The sequence below is a fragment of the Euprymna scolopes genome, chromosome 40 (assembly GCF_053919585.1).
Source record: "Euprymna scolopes isolate OS-2025 chromosome 40, ASM5391958v1, whole genome shotgun sequence".
Taxonomy (NCBI): Eukaryota; Metazoa; Mollusca; class Cephalopoda; order Sepiida; family Sepiolidae; genus Euprymna; species Euprymna scolopes.
Genome location: NC_136521.1, coordinates 44,760,301 through 44,775,248, shown reverse-complemented (window position 1 = coordinate 44,775,248; position 14,948 = coordinate 44,760,301). Strand labels below are relative to the sequence as shown.

Genomic DNA, 14,948 nt, shown 5'->3' with positions numbered 1-14,948 from the left:
CGAATTATTAAAATTAAAATATTAAATAAAATAAATATATTTTTTTAACCGTTACTGTGAATCTGTTCTGTTGATAAAACTGAACTTCCGGTTTGATTCATTTCACAGCCACAAATTGACAAAAGATTTCATTTTCTGTTAACTCGATAAGTAAAAACAAACAAACAAAAACTTACTCATGCAGAGAGTGATCCGTGCTGAAATAATAACGTTATTATTTAAAAAGCCATTCTTAACATGGGGAAGGGAGGGTGTTTTGTACCTATTCTGTACTTTAACCTTACAATTGAATAAAAACATATCATAAACTTTAATTAAACGTGGAAAACGATTTAAAAAAAATAGCGCGGATCACTCTCTGCATTAGCACAAAAAAAAAAAAAAAAAAAATCCCATATTTTAAAAATTTAAATTCATTTATGTACTTACCAATTTTTAAATTTTATTTATGTTAAGGCTTTTCACTCATGAAACATTACGTTTTAATTGTTTCGTTTCTTTTCACGGCGTTGTTTACATAAAAAAGTTTGTTTTAACTTTTTCTAAACTATTTCATTTTTACGACATGCCTCAACGTATTATAGAAACCCTACCCCCCCCATGTTAAAAAAAAAAAACGCCCTTCCATAAACCTCGAAAGCCGTTCTTAATATGGGGAGGTTGTTCATTCCGAAAACCGTTTTAACATGGGGAAGTTAGGGTGTTTATAATATGCTGGGGCGTTGCCGTAACTAAACGATTATTTGTCACATTTACAAACATTTATTTATTTATTTATTTATTTTGAAAAAAGTTTTACTTTTTATGAATATTAAAAGAAAAATGGGTACTCATGCAGAGAGTGATCCATGCTGAAATAACGTTATTATTTAAAAAGCCATTCTTAACATGGGGAGGGGAGGGTGTTTTGTACCTATTCTGTACTTTAACCTTGCAATTGAATAAAAAAAAAAAAACCCGATTTAAAAAATAGCGCGGATCACTCTCTGCATTAGCACCGAAAAATGTTACTAAACATTTATTAATAATTTCTCACTTTTACAAACATTTGATTTTAAATTTCTTTTTAAATGACGACTTTTCTCGACTTTTTTTTTAAAATATCCCCCCCCCCCCAATGGTGTTTATTCCGAAATCTGTTGTTAACATGGAGAGGTTGAGGGTGTTTATTCTGAAAGCCGTTCTTAACATTTGTGGAGGTGGACCTAATGTAAAAAAATAAATAAATAAATAAATTAAAAAAAAAAAAAACTAAATCATTTACTGATAACTTCTCACTTTTACAAATATTTTTTAATTTACATGCGCAGATGAACAAATTGTTGAATAGTGCGAAAACAAAACGTTTTTGTAATATAATTCGGGATAATTTTTTGGGTAAATATTTACATTTAGGTCCACCTCCACAATTTTCTTTTTTAAATGACGACTTTTATTGATAAATAAATTTACTTCTCCGCAACTTTTATTGATAAATAAATCTACTTCTCTGCCACGGGCACTGAACCCCCTCCTTTTTTGGATAACCTTTACGGAGATGGTCCCAACGTTTGCCATGTTCTGAGCTCGGGGAGAGGCCGTGTGACGTAGTCGGTGTCGAGGCAGAAAATTACCCCTTCAATAAAGTGCCCAGTTGTTAACTTAAGGAGAAAAAAACCCGTTCCAATAATTAGAATTTTTATTTTGTTTGTTTTAAACAGTTCAAATAATTAGAATTTTAAAAAATAAACAGTTTAAATTTTTGATAATTCAACAGTTCAAATAATTGGAATTTTACAAAATAAACAGTTCAAATAATTAGAATTTAAAAACAAAAAAACAGTCCACATGATTAGAATAGTTCCACGTGGTTAGTTAACCCTGTAAAATTCTGTGATTTGTTTCACAATATTTGTAAAAGCATCTGTCTGTTACATATCGCATATTTTAGGGTTAGGGTAATTTTCTGCCTCGACACCGCCTACGTCAAACGGCCTCTCCCCGAACTCAGAACGAGGCGGACGTCGGGACCATTTCCGTAAAGGATAACCCCCCCCTTTTTTTTTTTTTAATAGTATTTTCGGGTGAGTATGCTGACAACAAATATCAGTTAAATTTGGCAAATAGCCCCCCCCTCCAAAAGTGGTGTTTATTCCGGAAGCTGTTCTTAAGATGAGGAGGTTGGGGGGGGGGTTGATTATAAGGTGGACCTAATCTAAAAAAACAAAAAAACAAAAAAAAAAACAAGTTTTTTATGCGCACATAAGCAACTATTTTTTATTAACTTTTTTTTTTTTACTTTTTTATTTAAAAATTAGTAAATTTCAATGAATAGAATAATAAATCATTTATCATTAATGTGTTTTTGGTTTTGTGTTGAATGAAACTTTTTATTTTTTTTTCATTACAACAATAATGAACCAATTTAAATCTTCCGGCATGCGTTTAAGGGTTACGAAATTATCAATAAATCATTTAGTTACCAAGCCAACGTCAGTAAATAAAAAAAAATGTTATGTGCGCATGCATTAGCCTTGACTGGAGGGGGGGGGCTCAGGAAGCGACCATTAAATAATTATGCTTGTCGCCATGGAACTCAACGCCCAAGGAGTACCTAAAGTGGCACTTATGCACTTATGTTATCGTGCTATTTTTTAAAATAGTATTTTCCTGTTAAATTCAAATTTTACAATATGTTTTTCTTTTATTAATTTGTTAAGTGAAAGTACAGATAACCCGGTCAGTTTCTAATGCGAGGAAAATCTAGCCCCCCCCCCCAAAAAAAAGGGGTACTCTGGATAATAACAAAACATTAAAATTGCCTCAGTCTCGAAAGATTTCTTCTCTACTGAACGAGGAAAAAAATGGTGAAGTGTAGTTCACCTTCTGTTTCTCTCCCCCTCTCGCTTCCTCTCTTAATATCTCTCTTTATCCATCTCTCCCTTTTCCTCTCTCAATCTATCTTTCTCTCTATATCACCCTCTCCATCTCTCTTTGAGCCCCTTTCTCTCTCTAACTCCCTCTATCTCTCTCCTTTTCTCTGTCTCATCCCTCTCTGTTTCTAACTCTCCCCCTCTCTCTGTTTATCTATCAATCCCTTTATCTCTCTATCTCCTTCTCTTTCTCTATTTTCCTCTCACTGTCTCTTTTCTATCTATATATCTTCCTCTCTATCTGTCCATCTCTAATCCCTCATCCTATTTTAGTCTCCTAAATTAATTACAGTGAATAAGGCATTGTCAAAACATGGATAAATCCTATTTTAGTCACCTAATTTACTGACTGTGAGAATAGAAGTTATTTGGAAATTACTGCTACCTTGAACAGCACCAGAAGTAACTGGTAAAACCTTTCTAAATTGATTTTGGCAGCCATTTGGTAACAAAATGACATAGCCTTAGCCCTTGCTGCATGAGGAATACCTGCAACCTTGCTGCCAAGTAGAAGAATTATTTATTCTACTTTAAAACATTCAATTTTTCAAAAATCTCATGTTCGACATCTCCAAAACATCCAATATGGGGAAAAATATTGCAGAAATGCAAACTTATTGTTTAGGATGAATGCACAATGGTACGCAAAAAATCACTTGAGGCTCTTGGTCGATCCTTGCAAGATTTGCGTGGCAATGTCAGACCATTTGGGAATGCAGTAATATTGCTTGCAGGAGATTTCAGACAAATGTTACCTGTTATTCTTCAATCAACACCAGCAGATGAAATAAATGCTTGCCTCAAATACTCTACTTTTTTGTTCCATGTGAAGACATTAAACTTAACTCAAAATATGCATGTACAGTTGCAGACTGTTCGATCCGCACAAAAACTTTTGCATCACTTGTGGGAAATTGGGTACGAAAAAGTGCCAGCTGATCAGAGTTAAGGGCAAAATTCTTTGACTTTTAACTTCTGTAATTTCTATTTATTTCATCAAAAGAATAGTTAGTTTAAAAGGTTTTTGCAGATATTCAAATTATAAGAATTCCATTTGACTGAGTGAATGAGCTATTCTTGCAGGTCAATACAAAGATGGCCATGAACTTAACGCTATTATTCAATGTAAAATTCCAAGTGAGGTAGTCAAATACAAATCCATCGACACTGTTGTGAAAGCAGATAAAGTGGTTAATTATCCAACAGTTATATTTGCCAGAGATGCCACCGCATGTATTGCAACTGAAATTTGGTGTACTAATTATCATGTTGTGAAATATAAACCAATTCAAGCTTTGCAATGGCACATAGCTTGCAGTAAAAAAAAATTAACAAACAATATCATAGAAACAACAATCTTAACAGGACCTTTCACAGATGAATATATCTTCATTCCATGCTTTCCTATGATTCCACCGGATACATCATTACACTTTAGCAAATTGCACTTTCCAATTTTATTGTCATTTGCAATAACCATCAACAAAGCACAGGGAACAATCTTTACAATTGTGGGCCTTACAGTTACACACTGACTGTTTTTTCACATGGACAATTTATGTTACATATTCAAGAGTCACCAAACCGGAAAATCTCTATATCAGCTAAGAAAATGGAACAACAAAAACTGTACCCATGCAAAATGGAAATTTAAACCTATAAGAAACATGCTTTTTCTCATTTTGGAACTTTTTCCATTGCGCCAATTTGAACCACAGCAACGCGTGGCAGGGTACAGCTAGTGTGTGTATATATATATATATATATATATATATATATATATATATATAATTAGTTTTTAAAATATAGTTATCCACTGACACATGTTTTGTCATCTATGACTCATTAGAGTGGCTGAATCTAGCGAGATTAGAAATCGGAACCCCATAGAAAGAAGCCTAAACTTCTACCACTGGGCTATCTTGCACGTATATTGCGATTTAGGTAGATGTTATTTATTTGTTTTTGTTTTTGCGATACTTTTTTGAATGAATTCAATTATTTATACGAAAGTGCATTTTTACCTAAATGCGAGTTGGGAATAATTTTCCCTTTTACTAATTTGGTACTCCCAAATGAGGAGCGGCATATATACTTGAAGATGATATCCCCCCTCTCACAGCAGGATGATGCAACATCCTGGTCAGAAAGTGGGATTAAAAAAAACATTGCATTAGAAGAGCACTCTGACCCGCGCAAAATGCCTGGATAGCCCCATTGGCATTCTCCAGTAGGGTCGCTTCTGGTGATTAGCAATCAAACCCTTGAATGTTTGACCTCCTAGAACTACACAGGACCAACAATAAACATACTACAGTTAAGATGGAAGAGGCCATTTCAAAAACTGCCTATACTCTGTTGGATTTGATGTCGAGGTGGAAAAAGTCCCTGACTGAAATTATTTGAAGATGAGTGATGTGACAAAATGAACTTTATATATTTACTAGCGGGGAGACCCGACGTTGCTCGGGATTGAATGATTTCCACACTTTCAGTAGTTTTATTGCTCCCCCGATTTATCAGAGAGTGACCTATGTTTTTAGTGGCGTCCATTATTCCGGACAATTGCCAGATAACCGTCCATTAGTTTTTCCTGAAATTTTGCCACAATTGTATTTTATTAAATAGACGTGCACAGTAAAAAAAATTTTTTGCAAAAATTCCCTATGTGTTCCCAGGGGCTCAAGAGATCAAAAATGCCCCCAAATGGCCAAAAATGACGTTTTGCCCCATAACTTTCGATCCATCCATTAGATTTTTCTGAAACTTGGCCAAAATATGGAGCCCATTGTTAACATAAATCCAGTATGGGTGACTCTGGCAAAATTATGGTTCACGTCCCTGAGGACATTCAGTGCTAAAATGCCCCTTTTTGTGGCTCTTTTTTCATATTTCTCAATAAAAACTAGATATGTCTGACTATATAGTGGTTTTTTACAGTGGTCAACTCAAATATGCATGTGTTAAGGTCCGAAACTGCACTGTTATCCATTTACACTGAGATTCGGCATCCCCAGGGGCTTAAAAGAGATAAAAAATGAAACTTTTTTTTTTTTTTTTTTTTTTTTAATTTAAAGTTCGCTGCCTTCCCAAATCTGCCCTTTATCTATGCTCCTATAATTTTTTTTTTTTCCTCGACAAGAGAGAGGTGGAACTGTAAATTCATTGTCATCGAAATCAATGAAATCACTCATTTTTTCAAATTGATTGATAGCCTGCTCTAGTTGGGGACCGTGGTGTACCGAGAAATGGAACTTTACATGCCTCTCCATAGTAACTTAATCCACAATACTATAGAGAACTTGCTGTTGATTTTATCAAATTATTTTTGTACTAGCAAGGATACCCAGGTTGTGTTTGAATACACCTGCTATACGTATGGTATAGAGTATTTTTTTTATTACTATATGCCACTTCTATCCCGAGCAATGCAGAGTAAATTTTTTTGTAAATTTTACATTCAAATTTGTTTGCAACTGTTTGAATGCTACAAATACGAGTTTTTTTTCTTCTTTTTCTTCTTTTTCTTCTTTTTTTTTCTTTTTCTTTTTTTTCTTTTTCTTTTTTTTCTTTTTCTTTTTTTTCTTTTTCTTTTTTCTTTTTTCTTTCTTTTTCTTTTTTCTTTTTTCTTTCTTTTTTCTTTCTTTTTTTCTTTTTCTTCTTTCTTTTCTTTTTCTTCTTTCTTTTCTTTTTCTTCTTTCTTTTCTTTTTTTTCTTTCTTTTCTTTTTCTTCTTTCTTTTCTTTTTTTTCTTTCTTTTCTTTTTTTTCTTTTTTCTTTTCTTTTTTTCTTTTCTTTTTCTTTTTTTTCTTTTTTTTCTTTTTTTTCTTTTTTCTTTCTTTTTCTTTTTTTTATGTGGATCTACCATAACATGCAAAAGTCAAGTATCATTATTCAATTGTGCTCTAAACAGAAGCATTCATTTTGATCACACCCGTCCTATCAAAGAACCTACTGTTGATTTTATATGCCGGGCCCTTTGCTTGTGCGGTATAAAACTTCTCAAATGCAGTTGTGATGTTAGGATGTATGAAATCAAAATCTGTACCTTCTTTAATCAGATTTTTTTCGATTATCGATTTTTCAATACTTTTCGATGGCATTCTTATACGAAATCTATCTTAAAACACTCCCAGATACCTGAAGTAACTTAGTGTTAAATTAAAAAAAAAAAATCAGCCCAACCATTTCAGAGTCTCTAGAGGACGAACTTGCATAAAGTGCCTTTCATATATAGATTTATTTAAAACTTTTTTTTTTTTTTTTTTTCAAATGTTGCCAAAAACTACTATTCATCCTTTATGATGTCATCCGTTTTCAAGTAAATATTTTCTTGCTGTTTATTTCTTATGAATCAGATTTTATTGTTGGTATTGGTTTCCCTGATAGCTTTCTAGTCAGCTAGTGTTGTTAATCACTCGGCCACCTGTAACATTTCAATAACAAAATAAAAAAGTTTATGCATTAATGTACGGAGTGTTTATGTGTTCTCTCTTTTTTTTTCACTTCTGTTATAGTCACTTTTTTCCATTTTCGCCGCATTTCATGAATGGCAGTTGATCATCTCGTCTGTTTAATTAAGACGAATAAAACTATTTTCATGTGAAAAGACACAAGGGAAAGTTTGCAGAGTTTTCTTCAAGTTTTTTTTAGGAAAGAATGGATTTAGGAGAGAAAGAGACCATCTGGAAATTTCCTCTCAATTAGTAAATCCTTTCTCTCTGATAGCCTTATAAGACTAATCGTCAATGGGCAGAAATCAGAAGCTCATAGTATCAACGCTGGAATTCCTTTGGGTCCAACCCTCTTCTTGATATTTATCATTCATCTCCCAAATCACATTATTAGATCATTCATAGACATTTATACAGATGACATAATGATTTTGCCCCATAACTTGGTGCATTGGGGGAAAAAGGTGGCTGGTTAATTTTAATGCATCTAAAACCAAGCTTCTCTCTTTTCATCATAATCGTTCTGACCCTCATCAAGCCCCAATCAAAATGAATGGCTCTCATCTTGGAGAAGCATTATGTATTGAAAAGCTTCTGAGATTGACCTTCACTCCTGGTCTGAAATGGAACACATGCATTAAATCTGTTGCCAAGATTGCTGGAAAAATGGTCGGATCACCCTACCATTCCAGTAGGTATCTCACTGCCGATGTAATCTTCTATCTGTATAAAAGCCAAGTACATCCTAAAATGGAGTACTGTTGTCACATATGGGCAGGGGCTGCTTGGTGCGCCCTATCCTGCCTTGATAGAGTTCAAAACCGACTTCGAAACCTAGTAGGTGATGCACTTTTTTCTTCCTTGTACTGGACCCTTTTCCACAAAAGAGATGTTGTGAGCCTTTCTCTGCTCTATTGTTATTTTCATGGCAAGTATTTGTCTGAATTTCAATCTATGATCCCCCCTCCCTTACCAAGCTTTCACAAAAAACTCTCGACTAGCTACAACCACTATAAAGTTTCCCCACTCTATCTGTACCTTAATCTAAGCGCAGATTCCACAAACACGGCTTATTTCCTAGAGTTACCCATCTGTGGAACACAGTTCCATTGGCCTGCTGCCTGGCCGACTGCAGCATGATAACCTTCAAGTCTAATGTAAACAAGTTCTTGTTGAACCAACTTCATAAATAATCAAATTCTACCCAATTTACACCATTAATGATTACTACACTACCACCTTAGATTCATTAACCTTTATCCTAGAGTGGCTTCGGGCTTTAATAAGTGGTCACTTCCTTATAAAAACCCCAAAAAACCCCAACTATTTTCATGTGTAAAGACACAAGGGGAAGTTCGCTGAGTTTTCTTCAACGTTTTATTTAGAGAAAATGAATTTAGGAGAGAAAGAGACCAATGCTATCTTGGTTAGTTAGTTCTTAAACTTAACTTTCTAACTTAACGAAATAAGTAACACAGACAAAAACCACGGTAATATTTTAATGGTACCACTCCTGTTTTTGTAGCTCTTTAACTTTTTTGAGTAAAAATAAAATAGGAGACTTTACTTTGGAATGATCCTTATCTGTCTGTCTCTCTTTCATATATATATATATATATATATATATATATATATAATGTCAAAAAATGACAGTTCAATATAGAAACATTTTAATTTGAATAAAATAAAATATGCATCAACTGCGCTTGAAACCAAATCACAACATAATATTAGTATTAGGAAAATAAACAAATATTTTACTTGTTTGAATTTATCACAAATATATTTCGGAGGTAGACTCCATCTTTGGTGCGTCTTGTTTTTTTTTTTTTTCTTTTTCTTCCTAATCTTACGTTGTGATTTGGTTTCAAGCGCACTTGGTGTGTATTTTATTTTATTCAAATTAAAACAACGTTTCTATATTGAACTCTCATTCTTTGACATTATTCTCGCGTTACCTGCGTACAGTTCAAGCAATTCAAAATACAACCGCCAGATACAACACGTGGCTCTATACAGACTTCTTTCTCCAAAGTAACAATATGGCAAGGAAGAAGAAAAAGAAAAAAAAAACAAGACACACTTAAGATGGAGTCTACCTCCAAAATATATTTGTGATAAATTCAAACAAGTAAAATATTTGTTTATTTTCCTAATCTTATATTGTGATTTGGTTTCAAGCGCACTTGATGCATATTTTATTATATATATATATATATATATATATATATATATATATATTTCCAAAAGACCTGAAACAATTTGGTAACCATTTCTTTTTGATCTTAGAGTTGAATCAACATTTTATATTATAAAACCTTTTTATCTTCAACCTGACGCCTCTAACACATATTGTTGACATATCTTTTATTCTGTGTACATGTTTGGACAAGTTATCCGATTCATGAAACGGGTATTTCTTTTTCTATTTTTTGTTCTCAGCTGTGGGTAATTCAATCCATTGACAACACCCCATCTTTGGTATGTGCGGGGAGGCAGGGTGGGAGTGGGTCATCATCATCATAATCTTTTAAACATTCATTTTAAATGCTTGCATGCATTGGATGCCTCTAAGAAATTGATTTTCAAACTAACCTATCTCTGACCGTGTCTTTATTTATCCCTCTTTCTCTCAAGTATATTTTTTCACTTCCTCCCATGTTTTCATTGGCCTTTTGCTGTTAACTGAACCAGATACCTAACTTCTACCTCTACTGACCCAAGCACTCCTATCCATTCTTTCAACTGGACCATACCATCAAAGTCTCCTGCTCTGTATACATCTCCATATATTGTCTAGATCTGTTTTTTCTCTGAGGTCCTCAGATCCAAGCCTGTATTTAAGATTTACATTATTAATCAATCATATTCTTATATCAGAGTTTAATCAATTTTGCATTTTTGCTAGAAAACCCAAGTTTAACTTCATTTTTATTTGCTAACCTCTTTATTCTTAACAGTGATCGTAGCATAAATGCCACTGGATCCAGCGACGTCAAGATATAACAATGGTCACCAAAAGGTGTATCGACGGCTTTGTGTTATTTGGATTGTTTGGACTCTTGTTCTTATTTTAAGTGCTATTTTCATGTTTCAGCTGATGTAACCTCCAAAATTCTTCAGGTGTGTCTTGTTGAATTCACGGAGGGGGAGGATCTGTTTGAAATTTCAAATGAAACCCTTTATTTAATCCATGGAGTAGCATCTGTACAAATTCTCCGAGTTTGACAAAAAGATTCCTGACAAAGTATACTTAAAGAAAATTTGAAGTTACATCGGCTGAAACCTAAGAATCACACTCAAGATGAGAACAGAAGTCGGATTAATGCAAGTAAATATTTATTTAGCTATGATGACATTCTATTTTTACAAATATTATAACGATCGTAATAATCGTCGACTAGCATACCTTTGGCATTGTGGCATTGTCCTGTTAATATCTAACTATAAAGTCTGGATCTAGTATGAGCTGCTTACCATGTATTCCATTGTACCTTTTGTGCATACATAAAGTTTCTATTCATGTAGGAAAGACACAAGGAGACATTTGTTGAGAGTTAAAGAAGGAAAGTAGAAAGTGGATCTTGGGTTTACTTTCGGCAGCCACGTAACTCTTGCTTCTCTTATTTTGTCCTTTAGTCCTCGCATTCTGTGAGCGATGTTTCTGACAAAGAGGAAAGAATTGCTATTTTCTGGGTCAGAATCTATTCCATCTAACAATTATTGTTAGCAAGTTTTTGACCTTGAAGTAGTATTTTTTCTTTCTTTTTTAACTTTAACATCAAGCGACTTCATGCCTTGACTGGGGCGAGCAACTTCGATAAAATACAAAAATAAATTTGGATTTGGAATAATGCTCAGCTGTGAGTAAATAGTAACATGTTAAAGTTTGTTTTTGAAATTCTTTTTTTGCTTTTATTACCCCATATAAGACATAAAATAAAAGATTACTGTGATTAGAAGCCAGATTTATAGGGGACATCTTGACTAAGGAGTTGTGCAGCAAGATGTTTGTTCACATTGCATTTAAATTTCTGCATATTGATACAGGCATGAGCAGGGAGGGAATTTCAAAGGCAGCCTGTTTGTGGAAAGAAACTATTAGAATAGAAAGGTTTTGGACATCTGGAGACCTTTTTATAGTTTTTTGCTACAGGTGTGAGACGTTTTCTAGCCTGGTAGAAGGAGCTGACTTCTTGGCAGTATCTTGAATGCATTTATTCCAATGCATGTTGCCTGTTAAATTATCCAGTAGCTCATAATAGATGTCACATTAAATAGCCCATCCTACCCCCTAAAAAGGGTGGGAGTGCTGTTAAAAAAAGTTTATTAACTTTTTGTTTTTCATCGTTTTTTTTTGTCTCTTTAGGCATTCCCCTGTCTCACCAGCATTTGATTTGGCGATCTGTTGAGCTGGAAGATGAATATAATCTCGATGACTATAAGATTCATGATGGAGCCACCCTCAAACTGGTGCTGGCCATGCGAGGTGGACCAATTAACACTCGGAGAAGTGAGTACTCGGTTTCACTTTTTTTTTCTTTCTTAATTATATTTTTCTTTTTTTTTTTTTAATTATATTTCATTACTTTTTGATTTACTTTTTAATCTATTTTTTTTTTCTTTTTATATCTCATTTTTGCCCCCCCCCCCTCCCCGACAAAAGGAGGATGGACCTGTACATTACCCTTGTGCATTCGTCTGTTTGCACTTTTCTCAAGAACTACGCCTTGGAATGTTTTGAAATTTTGCACAAACATTAAACATGATATGAGTAAAAAAGTAACAGAACAGATTTTCCAGGCCCCCCCCCCCCTCCTTCTCTGCGGGTGCCTTGCGAATTAAAATGGCTAAAATTGACATTTTTGTGCTCATTAGAAAGAATTGATGCCTTGGATTTTTATAAAACTTTCTGAAAAGTTGTAACTAACTGATTTCTATATAATTTTGTTTGTCTATTCTTTGCGATAACTCTTGGGCTCTTTTAGGGCTAATAAAAACACTTCATTTTTGGGACATTTGACCATATTTGTACAAAATTTTGTCTGTATATCTATTTAGCAGTTTTGCATGGTGCTGAACAAATTTAAATATGTTAAGGCCTTGGGGACTTTTTCAGCTAAATGGGGGAGGAACAAATGATGGTCTTAGTCATTTCATTTTTTGCATAGTGCAGAACTCAAATTTACATATGTTAAGGCCTAAAACTGCACTGTTTGCTCATTTTCACCAGGATTTGACATCCCCTGGGGACTTTTGAGGTTAAATGGGAGAGAGGAGCAAATATTGAAGTTAGTCATTTTTTTTTTTTTTTTATGCCTCGTTCACTGTGCACTCATATGGGACCATGCATGCTTCACTTGTTTTAAATTTTTTTTTCACTGTCTTCTCATATGGTGTGCCTACTATTCCCAAATGGTCACCCATCTGATACTAGCCATGCTTAATGTTGCTTAATTTTGGTAATCTAACTATGCTGTACCAAACTAAATTGAAAGCATTAAATTACAAAAAAAATTTTGGTATGCTTATTAATAAAAAAATATACAGAAAAATCTTAATGATTTTGTCACAAAACAAAGATGTCATATTCAAAAAAAAAAAAAAAAAATTATAAATTCATGAAGTTAAACTAAGAAAATTAAATTTTATTACTAAGCGAGATACTGATTTGATTGGCCATGGTGTATAAGGAGGAAACAACTCATTTTGAATTATCAGAATCATGGATTATAATGGATACATTTGGTATTAAAATCGTTAAAAATCATAAATTTTTATTTTCGTAGTTAAAAAAACAACTTGATCATCATAAACAACTTGTACATTATAAAGAATTTTCTGTAGTTTTAGTCTTTTTTTTTTTCAAATAAGTGTAATCTGTAATATAAATCTCACCTGTCTAAGTGTATGTATGTATGTATGTATGTATGTATGTATGTCTGCCTAAAACTTTCAACAGAGGTGACTGATTTTCACGAGATTGGTATCATTTTGCAGCTCGACCCCTCAGTCGACAAATATTGAAAAATTGGCTAAAAACATTAATTCCTTCACCCTCAACTGGGTACATTTCTACAGGGAAGGGTTGCTTTTTTCGCCAATGTTTTAAAAAATCACCTCTTTTCAATTGACTAGCCTTAATTCAAACCTTTACCACTTCTGGTTTGGCGATGGATGCAACAGCAAAGACGTCACTTTTTTTTTTTTCCCCACATTCTTTTTCTCCTTCATGGTATGAGTTTGAGCCTGCCTACCTACTACCACTTTTTTTTGCTCAACGCACACCTCCAAACACCCGGGCACTGCCGGGCACCCAGGCTAGTTTTAAATAAGTACCAAAAATTTAGATATGATGAAAATGTCTGAAACAAAAGAAAACAATCAAATTTGGAGCTTGTCCAGTTTTTACCTCAATATGTGATACTGCAGACCCCCACCCAGCCCCAAGTGTTGGGAAGTAAAAGAAAAAAAGAGGAAATAAATATAGCAAAAAAGCAAAGGAAATAGGGTTTATCAGTTGACAGTGAATTGGAATTTGTTCCTTAATGCAAACAAAAGAGAGCTAAGGTAGGGCTTTAATTAAAATGTACCAATGACTAACAAGAGTTGTACAATGGATGTAAATATATTTAGAGTTGGATTGTGGGCACATTAGGGAGTAGCTATGGGTTTGCAACAGTCAATGAGTATTTGTGATGATGGTGAGGAGTGGTTTGCAGACTGGTGTTTTATGACGTTTTTACAATAGTCCAGTTAACAACTGCCTGACTAATGATGGTGAGGAGGGCAGTGGAACTTAACAGTGAGAGTTGAGTCGTGAATTAGGACACTCGTTGCTTTGAGTAAATTGTGAAACGAATTGATCAAACAGCTTACAAACACAGCGTCAACAGTAGATGTAAATGTGGACTTGAGCTTATAGAGGATCGGGGAGGGGGGGTTACACATACTCCCTGAGTCCAACGAATATGTCCAACAAAAACATCAAAATATGTGTTTTTCTTTATAGTTTTTTTTTTTTTTTTTTTTTTTTTTTTTTTTTTACTTGTGAACTCGTGCACACTCTGCTGACGGGCACCAATGAGTAAAAGACAAAATGGCCAGGACTATACCTTTTCAATTTCAAAGTAATAACAATCGATCGGTTTAAAAATGAGACATAATCGACACCGGGAGTGAGAAATATGATACAAAAAAATTTGATATTCTTTCCTTCCAAAGGATTTGAAATAACATGAATGTTCTTAATGTATATTTTCCATATATTTCTTATCTAAGTTAATTACAAAGGGAAGTAATCTCTGCATTCCAGATAGGAAATTAGCATAAGTTTCAGGGGAAATATTATTGCCTTGCAGATTATCCCTTCTAATATATGTGTACTGAAGACTACCAGTAAATTTCCTTACTTATGGAGTAAGTTAATTGAAAACAGAATTTTCAATTTACTTTGAAAAAAAAAACAAAAAAAAAAAAACTCGATTTGAAGTTGTTTATTCTTATTTTGGATTTCAAAATTTTCACGGGAAATGATTTTATTTTTTAAGAATAAAAATACTGGATGAATTTGCATAAATTTT

At 33.7% G+C, this 14,948-nt stretch overlaps 1 protein-coding gene across 4 annotated transcripts in view; it reads left to right on the top strand.

Annotated features, from left to right (window-relative positions):
* The window catches only part of LOC145265513 (AN1-type zinc finger protein 4-like), a 100,210-nt gene that overhangs the window by 68,797 nt on the left and 16,465 nt on the right, over positions 1-14,948 (top strand). For all 4 annotated transcript variants that reach the window (XM_080121420.1, XM_080121421.1, XM_080121422.1 and 1 more), the window contains one exon: positions 11,735-11,878. In XM_080121420.1, the coding sequence (XP_079977546.1) occupies positions 11,735-11,878 (144 nt within the window). The remainder of the gene's footprint in view (positions 1-11,734; positions 11,879-14,948) is intronic.